General features: G+C 44.2%; 1 protein-coding gene across 1 annotated transcript in view; it reads left to right on the forward strand.

Annotated features, from left to right (window-relative positions):
- Nucleotides 1-8,485: 8,485 nt before the first annotated feature.
- The window catches only part of LOC107113472 (chromosome unknown open reading frame, human C11orf65), an 8,999-nt gene continuing 5,518 nt past the window's right edge, over nt 8,486-11,966 (forward strand). Inside the window, exons 1-4 of the mRNA XM_015414808.1 lie at nt 8,486-8,499; nt 9,308-9,422; nt 10,168-10,260; nt 11,624-11,677. Coding sequence (XP_015270294.1) covers nt 8,486-8,499; nt 9,308-9,422; nt 10,168-10,260; nt 11,624-11,677 — 276 coding nt within the window. The remainder of the gene's footprint in view (nt 8,500-9,307; nt 9,423-10,167; nt 10,261-11,623; nt 11,678-11,966) is intronic.

Here is an 11,966-nt window from a genome sequence, read left to right on the forward strand (position 1 = left end):
GCATTCAATTGACCAAAATAATTGCTTGTTTGGTAATTTTTTAAATAGCCTCAAACTGACCCAAACATATCTGAATGGAGGCAATTTTTCTTCTAGTTGTGTTTTTCGGTCACACTGGAAAAGACGTGTTAAGCTGGAAATATTTGGTCTAAGCTTTTCCTAGAAAAACCACGTTTGTTATGTGCATGTTAAATGCATTTGGTAGGAAACTGGCCCCCATTTGGCTGGCTAATCCAAGATAATTCCACTTTCTATACATCAAACCCAAATATATATTTAAATAATTGGGTGATATTGATGCAATGCTGGATTAGGGACACAAACATGAATGTGTGAATCATCTGGGCTTTGGCAAAATCCAATTAGTGGGACTGTCTTCTTTAGAAATGCTGAAACCATGTATACGGTAGTTTTATATCCTGTGGAACATCAGACTAGGGCTTGAATAGAAAATGAACGGTGGCACAATCCAGCCAAAGTTTAGAAAACTTTGAATACTGATGTCCTCTGCATGCATCCTCTCTGAGCTTCATGTAAAGGAGGGAGGGCTTCTAATGTCCTGGCCCCACTGGTGGACCTCCTGATGGCACTGGTATTTCTGGCCACTATGTGATACAGAGTGTTGGACTGGATAGGCCTTTGGCCTGATCCAACATTGGCATCTCTTATGCTCTTATGATTAGACTGCACATTCTCATTGAATGCCAAGGTGAAGCATGTGTTTGAATCTCCCCCACTGAAATCAATGGAATTTAAAGTTGTCGGACTTTAGCTGGCTAATGTCTCATATTTATCTGATGCAATATAACATTGGCCAAATATGCATAAGCAGGAGTAGGAGACCCAGCTTCAGCAAGGAAGGTTATTTTTTAAAGTTTGTATCATTAAAAAAACACCCATTAATTTCTTTGTTCTGTAGTCAGCCGGCATTCATGATATGAATCATTTACACGCTTTATGTATTTCTTTTCACTCTTTTTATGACTGGCTGAAAGGTCTTTTGGTCTTTGTAACAAAACAACAGTTTGAGCTGCAAATCTGGCTGCTTACTTGATAATTTTATGGTTTCCAATTACTCTAATTTAAACTTTAGGGTTGCCTGAAATAAATTATTCCAGAGAATGTGTCTCCACATACTCTACGGTTTCTTTATAGCTAATCTTTCAGGTGTCTTTAAAAAGACAATGTTCTATATAAACACTAGAGCCCCTCCCTCTAATTAGGCCTGCAAAATTAGTGATACCTTCTGTCCCACCAGGTGCTCAAGAACCCTTCCAAGTAAGCAGCAGAAACAGGAATCAGGTCCCTCCTGGACTACCATCTAGAGCCCACGAGCTACATTCAGGGCGGCGAGGCACAAGCTGTGTGGGCCTGATCTAGTCAGATGCAGAAGAGGTGTATGGGAAGACAGAAGAGGAAGAGACACATTTCTCCTGACTTGCTAGCTTATGTATGTGATTCATGTTTTTATTCATATAAAATACACTCTATGCTAGTGTAAACATCTCTAGTTCTCATGAAAGCAGGTTTCGAAGTGACTCAAGAACACCGCAGGATTACCTGGACTGATTTGTTCCAGCTGAGTGAAAACTGCCCAGGCTGAACCTGCTGGGCTATAGTCTGCTTTTCTGTAGCAGTGCCAGCTTTGAACATGGAGCATTTATCTGTGTAGTGTGCTCTCAGCTCTCATGAAGGACAGAGAGCATGACCCGAACTCTGATCTTTAGTGTTGATTTCTAACTGATTTTTGGTTAAAGTGCTGGGAACAGTATTTTAATCTTGGAAATGGGCAACCTCTGCCCCGGGGAGACTGGTGGGATCTTTCATTGCCAAGGGCTCTGCATAAACCGGAGCTTCAGAGAGGCAAGTTGGCTCACAGCACTGGGACTTCTGGTCCCTGTTCAGAAGTAGGTGATCCTGGGTGTTTTGTTGCCTGTGAATTACGCTCAGCAAGAGAAAACTAGCAGCGGCTTTCTCTCGCAATTAATTACGCTGACCCCATAGTTCAATTCCATATATCCTGTCTCAATCACGCTCCCTAGGAACACCAGTCACTGTTCTTCTGCTGCTTATCCGCCAGCCAGGACTGAAGATGAAACAAATTGGTTTAATAATGGGCGTGTGGTATTTTACTCAGCAGTAAGTTCTACGGCATTCATTGTGACATACTCCCAAGGAAATGTGAACCATATTGCAGTCTTAGAAGACTGCACTACTGTGTGGCTTTTGCACCAACTAAGTGGGCCATACGGAGGAAAGCAGCATGGTATATAGTCCACGGGTCCCCAATGCAGTCTCAGTGGGCACCATGGTGCCCGTCAACACTTCGTGGCACTCACTAGGTGTTCTTTGAAAGTGGGCAGGGCCAAGTGTTGGGAACATTATTTTTGCTTTTGCTCAGCAAGGCTTCATTGGAGATTGGATGGGCTGTGCAGATTTTTTAAAATGTTGGCTTGGCAGTAGCTGCCACCACAACACAAAGATTTGTATGTCTGAAGGTAAATTGGCACCCATTTTGTGGCTGCACATTTTGTGGCTGACTGCACATTTTTTGGCTGTGCCCACCATGCTGTGACAACCCCAAAGGTGCCTGCAGACTCAAGAAGGCTGGGGACCCCTGGTATAGCCTGATACAGATCTCAGAAGCTAAGCAGGGAGACCAGCAAGGAATACTTTGCAGAGGAAAGCAATGGCAAACCACCTCTGCTCCTCACTTTTCATTAAAGCCTCTTTCCATAAATTGGTTGCGATTTGATGGCACATATAATTAGCCATCTTCATTCCTAGGCCTTGGCTTCCAAACTGTAACAAGGTTTTTATTTTTATTTGATGCAACCACATGTCATTTTTCTCTCATTACCCGCTTTCCAGGCTTTCTCCATTCACAGTGAAGTTCTTTCACAAGCCTGGTTTGATACAATCTTTCCAAGCGCATTAAAATGTTATCTGCATGGAAAAGTGCTTTTTTGCAAAGTTCCTGCCCCTATGAGTAGTCTAGCCAAATCAACGTGTCTCTTTATCTCTCCAGACAAGTGCTGTAGTTTTATGAATGTAAGACCATAAAAGTCTTGTAAAACCAAGAGCAGAGTGACCAACTGATGAGAAAAAAACTAGTCTGACTCAGTCCAAGTCTTACAGTGGTTTGATATGCATAAATCAGCAGCTAAAGGAGCATTTTGTGGAATGGCAATGGAATAAGCAGCAGTTAAAACATTACAGGCCAGTTTAAAAGCTGTCCCGTGTGAAAGTAAGCAAATGGATTAGTTACCAACCTACTTACTATAACAACTGCTTTCTTCTAGAACAGCCAGTGTTGTTGCATACAACCACTTACTGGTCTCTGGCTCTTTGGGTCAAACTATACAAGCTGGAAATGTAAAGGAGCTAGTAGGTTGTGGCCACTGTTACAAAATAATTGTACTCCATAGCAATGTTCCCTCTAAGCTATGGAGTCTTGTGAGCAAAAAATCTACTTTGTGAGCTACTGGCATTAAAGTTGTGAGCAAGCAATTTCACTACTGCATAAATTAATTTCCTCTGGAGCTTCCTTCCTGAGCTAAGACAAAAATATGTGAGCTGGAGGCTAAAAACCTGTGAGCTAACTCACACTAACTCAGCTTAGAGGAAACAGTGCTCCATAGTATTTTTTTCTAAAAAGGCTACCATGGGCATGATGGGGGAAATGGTGGCCACGGAGTCTAGAGTAGGGGGGAAAGCCCGGCCACCTTGTTAACTTGCAGCTCAAAACAACCTGTTAGAGGGCCATTTTCAGGAGCCAGTTTTAACTTTCCACGAAAGGATCCCTGCAAACAACACCTTTCACTAAACAGCCTACCAATGCATTCGTGCTCTTTTTGCCAAGCCCCTCTCCTCTTAATGAGATTAATTGATCTGCGTTAAGATGACTTGTCCTGAAATCATGATCAACATTGTGAGAGCAACCTTTTAAATGTTATTTATAGCTTGCCTTTCTCACTGGGACTCAAGTGTGGGTCAATACAATCAACAAGATGGAATATTCAATAAACAATGGGTTGTGTGACCAAGCAGGCCTATAAAAACAGTACTGAAGCGAAGCACAAGCGTTAACACCACACATTAAATGATGCAAAATTACACAGTAAGATCCAGGTCACTGTAATATACATGAGTTAGGGTTGCCAGATCCCCCATGCCCACCAGTGGAGGATGGGGGGGGGGGTTAGGATTGCTAGAACCAGGTTAGGAAACTCCTGGAGATTTGGGGATGGATCCTGGGGGGGGCAGGGGCCTCAGTGGGGTACAGTGCCATAAAGTCCACCTTCCAAAGCATCTATTTTTGCCAGGGGAACTAATCTGGAGATGAGCTATAGTTCCAGGGGATCCGCAGGTCCCACCTGGAGGCAGGTGGTATCTGAATTTGGAGAGCTCCTGCTATTAACAGTTCATCTCTCCACACAACCAAGATCAGTTCCCCTGGAGAAAATGGCCGCTTGGGAGGGTGGACTCTAGGGCATTATACCCTGCCGAGGTCCCTCCCTTCCCCAGACAACACCCTGCCCAGGCTCCACCCCCAAAATCTCCAGGTATTTCCCAACTCAGAGCTGGCATCCCTAACAGTAGTATAGGCCACAGTCCCTAATCATTTATCCAAGTAACTTTGTGACTCATACAGTTGCTTGACATGATGACCGAGGCTGGTTTGTCGCTGATTGTTTTTACCACGCCCTTCTGTGTTTCTTTCCCAAATCCGTTTCTTTAAGGCTGGCTGCCAGCAGGCCTTGGTCGGGCCCAGGCACTCAAGGGGTTACTATGGCAACCGGAAACAAACAGTGAAACTCAACTTCTTTCAGGCGGAGGAGCTAACGGTAACAACCCTGGGGAAGGGGGGGACTGTAAAGGGAGGGCAGTTTTAGATACCCCTTTGGCTCAAATTTCCCTAGAATTGAAGCCTAAGGGCTTCTCTCCCTCATATTTGTTGTTGTTTAGTCGCACAGTCGAGTCCGACTCTTTGCGACCCCGTGGACCAGATCACGCCAGGCCCTCCTGTCTTCCGCCGTCCTCTGAAGTTGGCTCAACTTCATGTTCATTGCATCGATGACACTGTCTAACCATCTCATCCTTTGCCGTCCCCGTCTTCTTTTTGCCGTCCCTCATATTCCCCCCTCCCAAATGGCATTAAAGTAGGAGGGGGGCGGTTGCCTATTTTTCAGATATCCTGGGATGGGAGGAGGGAGAACAGAGCTGGTTGCTTTCTGCAAAAGAGATCTTGTTTCACTGCCTGCATTTCTCTAGCCAGGGAAGTAGTACTTAATGAGCCTCGCAGATCCATGGAGTGGGTGCAGAAATGCAGAACTGCTCAGACAGAACATAAACACAGGTAGACAACTCTGATTTAAACCATTGAATGGTGTAACGTTACATGACCGCTTACTGTGTGGCATTCACCTGCTGCCTTTATATCTTGGACATCAAGAAAAGGTTTAGTTCTTATGGAAAAAGGGGGTAGAATTCCTCCTTGTTTCTCCAGGAGGGTGGAAATGTATCCGTATATAACTACATAAGAAGATCTCCATAAGAATAGTGAAAAACCAGTTGCCCTGGAAGACTCAGAAATGATATAGAGGTCAAGACCTTCTCCCTGATGTTGCCTCCTAGCTCTCCTAGCTTACTGCTTCTGTTCATGGAGGTTCGCTTAAGTCACCATGGCTAGTAGCTATCAGTGGACCTCTCATTAATGAATTATTTTAATGAAAGTTCCCCCCTTCTCCCTTGTGGCTGCAGCCCTGAATTTCTCACACAGTGGCTCTTTTTTGTTTGATATATTTAGATTCTACCTTTCAGACAATTATTTCCCAAAGCAGCTCACATCAGTAATGCAACAGCCCTGCCCTGCCTTCAGGTCTGCAGTCAAAAATGACAAAGATAGTCCAGGGAAGGGGAGATCAGCTGTGCATTTAGAATATATGTACGATTGGGCCAGATTGATCTTCTCTTTGGTGTGGTGGTTAAGAGCAGTGGACTCTATTCTGGAGAACTGGATAAGATTCCCCACACCTCCAGATGAAGCCAGCTGGGTGACCTTGGGGCAGTCACAAGATCTCTCAGAGTTGTCCTCTCAAGAGCAGTTCTCAGGAGAGCTCTCTCAGCCCCACCCACCTCATGGGTCTACACCAAACTGGCTCTCAAGATCTCTAATACATTGCCAGGAAGGAATGGATATAGAAATAATAGAGGGGTGTGTCTTCAGAGTGAAAGGCTGGGTATACATCCCTTCTCCTTGTATGGCCCTTATTCGTCTGGCAAATGATAGGAGCCCAAGTGTTTCGAGTGAAAGGCTGGGTATACATCCCTTCTTCTCCTTGTATGGCCCTTATTCATTTGGCAAATGATAGGAGCCCAAGTGTTCCTGCAGTCTGAAGACCCCCACTGGAGCAGTTCTTTCAGGGAGGGAACTATGCTCCCTGGTGCTGCTGCTGCTTCTCTAATTTATAGCTGCAGCCAGGCTATGATGTTTTTCTTGTGAAGGAGTGGGTGTAATCTCCCAGCAGCCTTTAGTCCTCTAGCCAAGTGATAAAAGCCAAGGGGTCTTTTCCTTGCTTCCATGATCTCTGGGCAAATGGCTGTGCAGATGTTTCATGAAGTGACCTGACTGCATCAGTGGTGACCTAAGTAGAACCAGGTGAAATTGGGCTTTTCCTCCTGTTTGCCATTTCGCTCTGTGAAATGTAATTCCTTCGCCAGCTTCTCCCCGTCTCACCCCCCACACACACACACAAATTCTGGAGGGACTTGTATCCTCTTCTAACCCTAAAACAAACACAGCTGGGAGGAAAAGTAAAGGACCACCAGAGTAAAAAGCATGACATCCAGGGAGGCTCCAGCTGTCACAAGGGTGCCAAGTCCAGGTTCAGAAATACCTGGAGATTTGAGGGTGGAGCCTAGGAGAGTGGGGTTTAGGGAGGGGAGGGACCTTGTCAGTAGGGTTGCCAGGTCTGGGTTGGAAAATACCTGGAGACTTTGGGGGTGGGTCCAGGAGAGGGTGGGGTTTGGGGAGGGGAGGGGCCTCAGCATGGTACAATGCCATAGAGTCTACCCTTCAAAGCAGCCATTTTCTCCAGGGGAGCTGATCTCTGTCAGCTGGAGATTAGTTGTAAAAGCGGGAGATCCCCAGGCCCCACCTGGAGGTTGGCAACCCTACTTGTCAGAGTATAGTGCCCTGCAGTCCACCTTCCAAAGCAGCCATTTGCTCCAGGGGGAGTGGAATAAATGTCTTAAATAAGTAAATAATAAAGAAGTGGTTTCTGTGGTCTGGAGGTCAGTTGTAATTCCGGGAGAACTTCAACCGTCACTTGGAGGTTGGCAGCCTAGTAACTGGAACAGTTCCCTGGCAGATTAAGTACACTTTTTGTGAGTTATGCCCTAACCTTGCAGGGGAGGGAGAATCTCAGGTGTTTCACCTTCCCATGCCTTCTCTGTTTTCCATCCTTCTCTCTCCACCCAGCAGCCTCTTCACTTTCCCTCCTTCCTTCTCTCTCTTCTACAGACCTGTTCTCTATCGGTACTGAGAGGCAAAATACTGTTGGCTTGTTCTTTTTTAATCTGTGTATTAAAGTAAGCTTACAAAGCTTCCTTTTGTCATTTAGGGCTGCAGTCTACAAACTGCATAATTACCAGAAGTCTCACTGAAATTTTTGAACAAGTCCAGGCAGGGGCGGTGTCAGCAAAAACCTATCAAGGAACTCAGATTGTGTAAAGTGGATTTATTGGGGGGGGGGGAACGGGGGACTTTGCCCCATATGTCAAATTTCTGAAAGAGACGTATAGGTGCAGTTCACAACCTTGCTTTTTCTAAACACATTTTCTGTGCAGGAGAGTAAAGGTCCCCTTGCTCGAAAGCCAGTCGAATCCGACTCTGGGGTTGCGGTGCTCATCTCTGTTTCAAAGCCAAAGAGCCAGCGCTGTCCGAAGATGTTTCCGTGGTCATGTGGCCGGCATGACTAAACACTAAGGCGCACGGAACGCTGTTACCTTCCCACCAAAGTGGTACCTATTTATCTACTTGCAATTTCTTGCTTTCAAACTGCTAGGTTGGCAGGAGCTGGAACTAGAGATGGGAGCTCACTCCATCATGCGGCACCTGGGTCTCGAACTGCTGAACTACTGACCTTCCACAGCCTGCAGTTCAGCATCTTAACCACTTGAGCCACCGCAGCTCCTGCAGGAGAGTAAACTGAAGACTAAAAAAAAGTGTGCAGATGACTGATGGAAGTTGATTTCTTATGCAGTTTTGCCAAACAGTTAACACAGCAGTGTAACTCTGCAGCCTTTGCCACTCTCTCTTCCCATTCAGGGCATGTAATAATTATTGTTAATAAAAGTGATAAATCAGGGAAATGAGCACCATCGATCCAGATCAGGAACTATAATCCATGTAATTTATTGTTTTATAGGATAATCCAGCACCAAGCATCTTCCAGCAAGCTGAACAAGAAGAATCAGAACCATGAGCAAACTAGGGTAAGGCTGTAACAGGAAGAGTCCCATATTCCTAACAAATAAGATGAAGATTGTGATTCTGTGTGTGTTTATTCAGAGATAAGCGTCACTGTGTTGAATAGGTTATATGCCTTTTTAAGTGCGCATAAGCAATCCTGTTAAATTCAGTAACGTTTACTATTGAGTAAAAGTGGTTGGATTAGCCTGCATGGCTACAGTCTTATAGACTCTTGACCAGTAAACCCTGTTGAATTTAGTAGCGTTTATATTTGAGCTAATGTGCATAAGGCCTGGTTGTTTGTAAGCCTTTTAATTCCATTGCAGCAGCTCCAAATGGTACCGATGTGATACAGAAAGCAGATGACAGTCTTTTAGGGTACTGATTCAAAATTTAGTGTACTGCTATTAGCTTCGTGCTAAATTCCATTCTGGATATCACTAGTGAAAGCATCCTTAAAAGGAGTCTCAGCCACCAAAGCCACTTCAGAGTTCATTAGTAACTGGAGCTTAATGAGGACAATAATTTGTGATCTTTAAGAATGCTTAAGTTAAATGCTTTCCTGGTGGCCCTCACTACAAGGGATATTTTACGTTTGCGTATGTTTCTCAAAGTGATCTGGGTTTTCTGGATATATGTTCATACCTCACTTCCATTATGAAACGATGGAATTTTTGACAAATTTTCACTCCCAGATCACAGTTCTGGTAATAAAGGCTGATTGACACAACTGTCTCACCAAATTGGAAACATTAGCCAAGAAGCAAAAAGATTTTGAAAATGATTCTCAGTAATCACTGTGAATGATACTCCTGAACGATATTATTTTAGGAGATTTTCAGAATGTAAGAGTGAAGTGGAGTCTTTTGTGGATTTCTACCGTTATGAGGAAGAAAGAAGGGAAGTAGCAGCAAGCATGATTCAGCGAGCCTGGAAAAGATGGCTGGTGAGTCAGAAGGGCCGCTTTTTGAAAATGCCTGCCTATTGAGTCCAGAATGAAATGTTCAGTAACTGTAAAGTCGCTATTCAAAATGTCTGCTGGCTGAGTCCTGTTAGAAATGTTGAAGGCCAGTGGCTTAGCCTAGCACATGCCCTCAGGCTGCATACAATTTGCACTGAAAAAAATGAAGATGGGTAGCCGTGTTAGTCTGTCTGTAGAAGTAGAAAAGAGTAAGAGTCCAGTAGCACCTTAAAGACTCACAAAATTAGTCTGCAAAGTGCTACTGGACTCTTGCTCTTTTCTACTGAAAAAAACAGAGCATGTATTGGTCTTTCTGATGCTTCACCTGCCTTTGTTCTTAGAGGTATAGCAACTGTTTTGAAAACTGCTCCATCCCCAACTTGTTTAAATTTTTGTTTAGATTTTTAAAGGCCTCCCCCCCCCCGTTTGTTACACTTTGGAAGTTATTCTTAGGATACGGAGGTGGTCACTTTGTGACTGACACGAGGGCCAGCCAGTTAGTGTTGTTTTCAGCTTTGTGTTCCTAAAGTGTTGGTGTGTGTGTCTTTTGTTTGCTGCTTAAATTCGGAGACCCCCTCAAATGTGTAGGCACCTCTACTTTGTTTGTGGCTGATCTGGTTTTATTGGTTTCCTAAGTCACACAGGGAACAGCCTCTATCTGATATAGTAATGTTGTACGCAAAATGGGACAGAGAACTTAGCAGTGATAGCTGTGTTGTCTCCTGTGCAGGATATCGGTGTGTTTGAGTACTATAAAGATCTAATAGGCTTTAAGCGATGTGGGGAGCCTTCACGTCTGATGAGGTACATTGAACCCAGAGAGGTAAGTGCGGAATTGATGAGGATGTTTGATGAAACACCTCATGGCCCAATGCCTTGTCTAATTCAGGCCTCTGAGAAGTAATTACTTTGTACCGTTCTGAATTACTTGATTAGAACAGCAATTAATTGCATGGCTATAAGTAAGATTAAAAGGGACGCGTAGGTAAAGCAGTAGTCTGCAACATCAGACCTCAGACTTTAGCAGACAGCACCCTTCCTCCTTTTGATTCAGATATTTTTGCCTTCCTCTCCTCCTGCTCCAGCACTCACTGAACAGCCCCTTGTCAAAGCATTTCTGTCAAGTCACATAGTTCCGATGGGGGCTTTTTCCCCTCATCTTCAAAACAATAGTATGAGACCCTTATCAGCTTTCCCTGAAAACTAAGTTTAAGAAAAATGATTTTATTATGTTGTCGAAGGCTTTCATGGCCGGAGTTCATTGGTTGCTGTAGATTTTCCGGGTTGTGTGGCCGTGGTCTTGCCATTGTAGAACCTGACATTTCGCCATAACTGTGACTGGCATCTTCAGAGATATAACACAGAAAGATGGAGTACTCTCTGTGCCTTGACACAGAGAGTACTCCATCTTTCTGTGTTACGCCTCTGAGGATGCCAGTCACAGCTACTGGTGAAGTATCAGGTTCTACAATGCCAAGACCACTACAAGACCAAGACTACAATGCCAAGACCATGGCCACACAACCCGGAAAATCTACAGCAACTAATGATTTTATTGTCCATATATCCAGTTCTCAGGGTTAGCTGATTTTGCAGGGCCACAACTCTCAAGACCCTGTCCCAAGATTTTTACACCACAGACAGCACAAAGCTTCCTTATTGATTAACTTCTAGAGGCCAGCTGAACAGCAGCGGGAACAGGTCTGGAAAAAATGTCAGAGCTTATAGAAATAGACAAAATCTTAGTTTCTGGTATTCAGCTGAAAATTGCCACTGACTGTTATTTTCTTCAGGATTCAGAGTGGTATGCGTTCTCTCTCTCTGCTGAAATTATTTGCATAAGAAAATTGAGTGAAAGTCAGATCAATTTTATATCTGAAGTAACCATGATGACTACATTAGGACTGGACTTCCTTGGAGCCAAGAACAAATCAGTGTGCTTTCTGGCTAGTGCTCTGAGGTGATTTGGAAGCTTGGTAGTTGTGGGCGGCGGCAGCCTTCAAAAGAGGGGGAAGCATTCTGTGCTGTCCCCCTGAGGTGAAGAATCCTTGGCCCAATTTTTGTAGAAAACTCAAAAGATTCTATTTTGATGTTAATCAGGTGGGTATAAGAATGACCGCCGCCCCCCCATGGTATCTGGACCCCAGTAATCTAAAGGCCCTATTCTTCTTTTCCTTTGGTTGCAGGCAGAATTCCTAGATGCTGCAGCTGGGGTTCATATCAGATTCAGACTAGGTGGGGTATGTATAAATTGTATGATGATTTTGAAGAGGGCAAATGCAATAAATGAAAATATATTTTCATTTTTTATTCTCTATCTTTTGAAACCTATTGTTTAAAAATGGTCTTGAGCATTAAGGGTCAAGGGGGGGGGGAAGTCAAGATTTCCTGGGCTTGGTTACAGCAGTTTACAACCTCGGTCCATCTAAATGGCAAGCAGCCTGAAGGCCACTCTATCATTGACATGAGTATTTCTCTCCCCCTCCCTCTTCCTATGTGACAAGCAGAGATGCATAATAATATTTAACA

Source organism: Gekko japonicus, unplaced genomic scaffold, assembly GCF_001447785.1.
Source record: "Gekko japonicus isolate JY-2015 unplaced genomic scaffold, Gekko_japonicus_V1.1 scaffold1956, whole genome shotgun sequence".
Taxonomy (NCBI): domain Eukaryota; kingdom Metazoa; phylum Chordata; class Lepidosauria; order Squamata; family Gekkonidae; genus Gekko; species Gekko japonicus.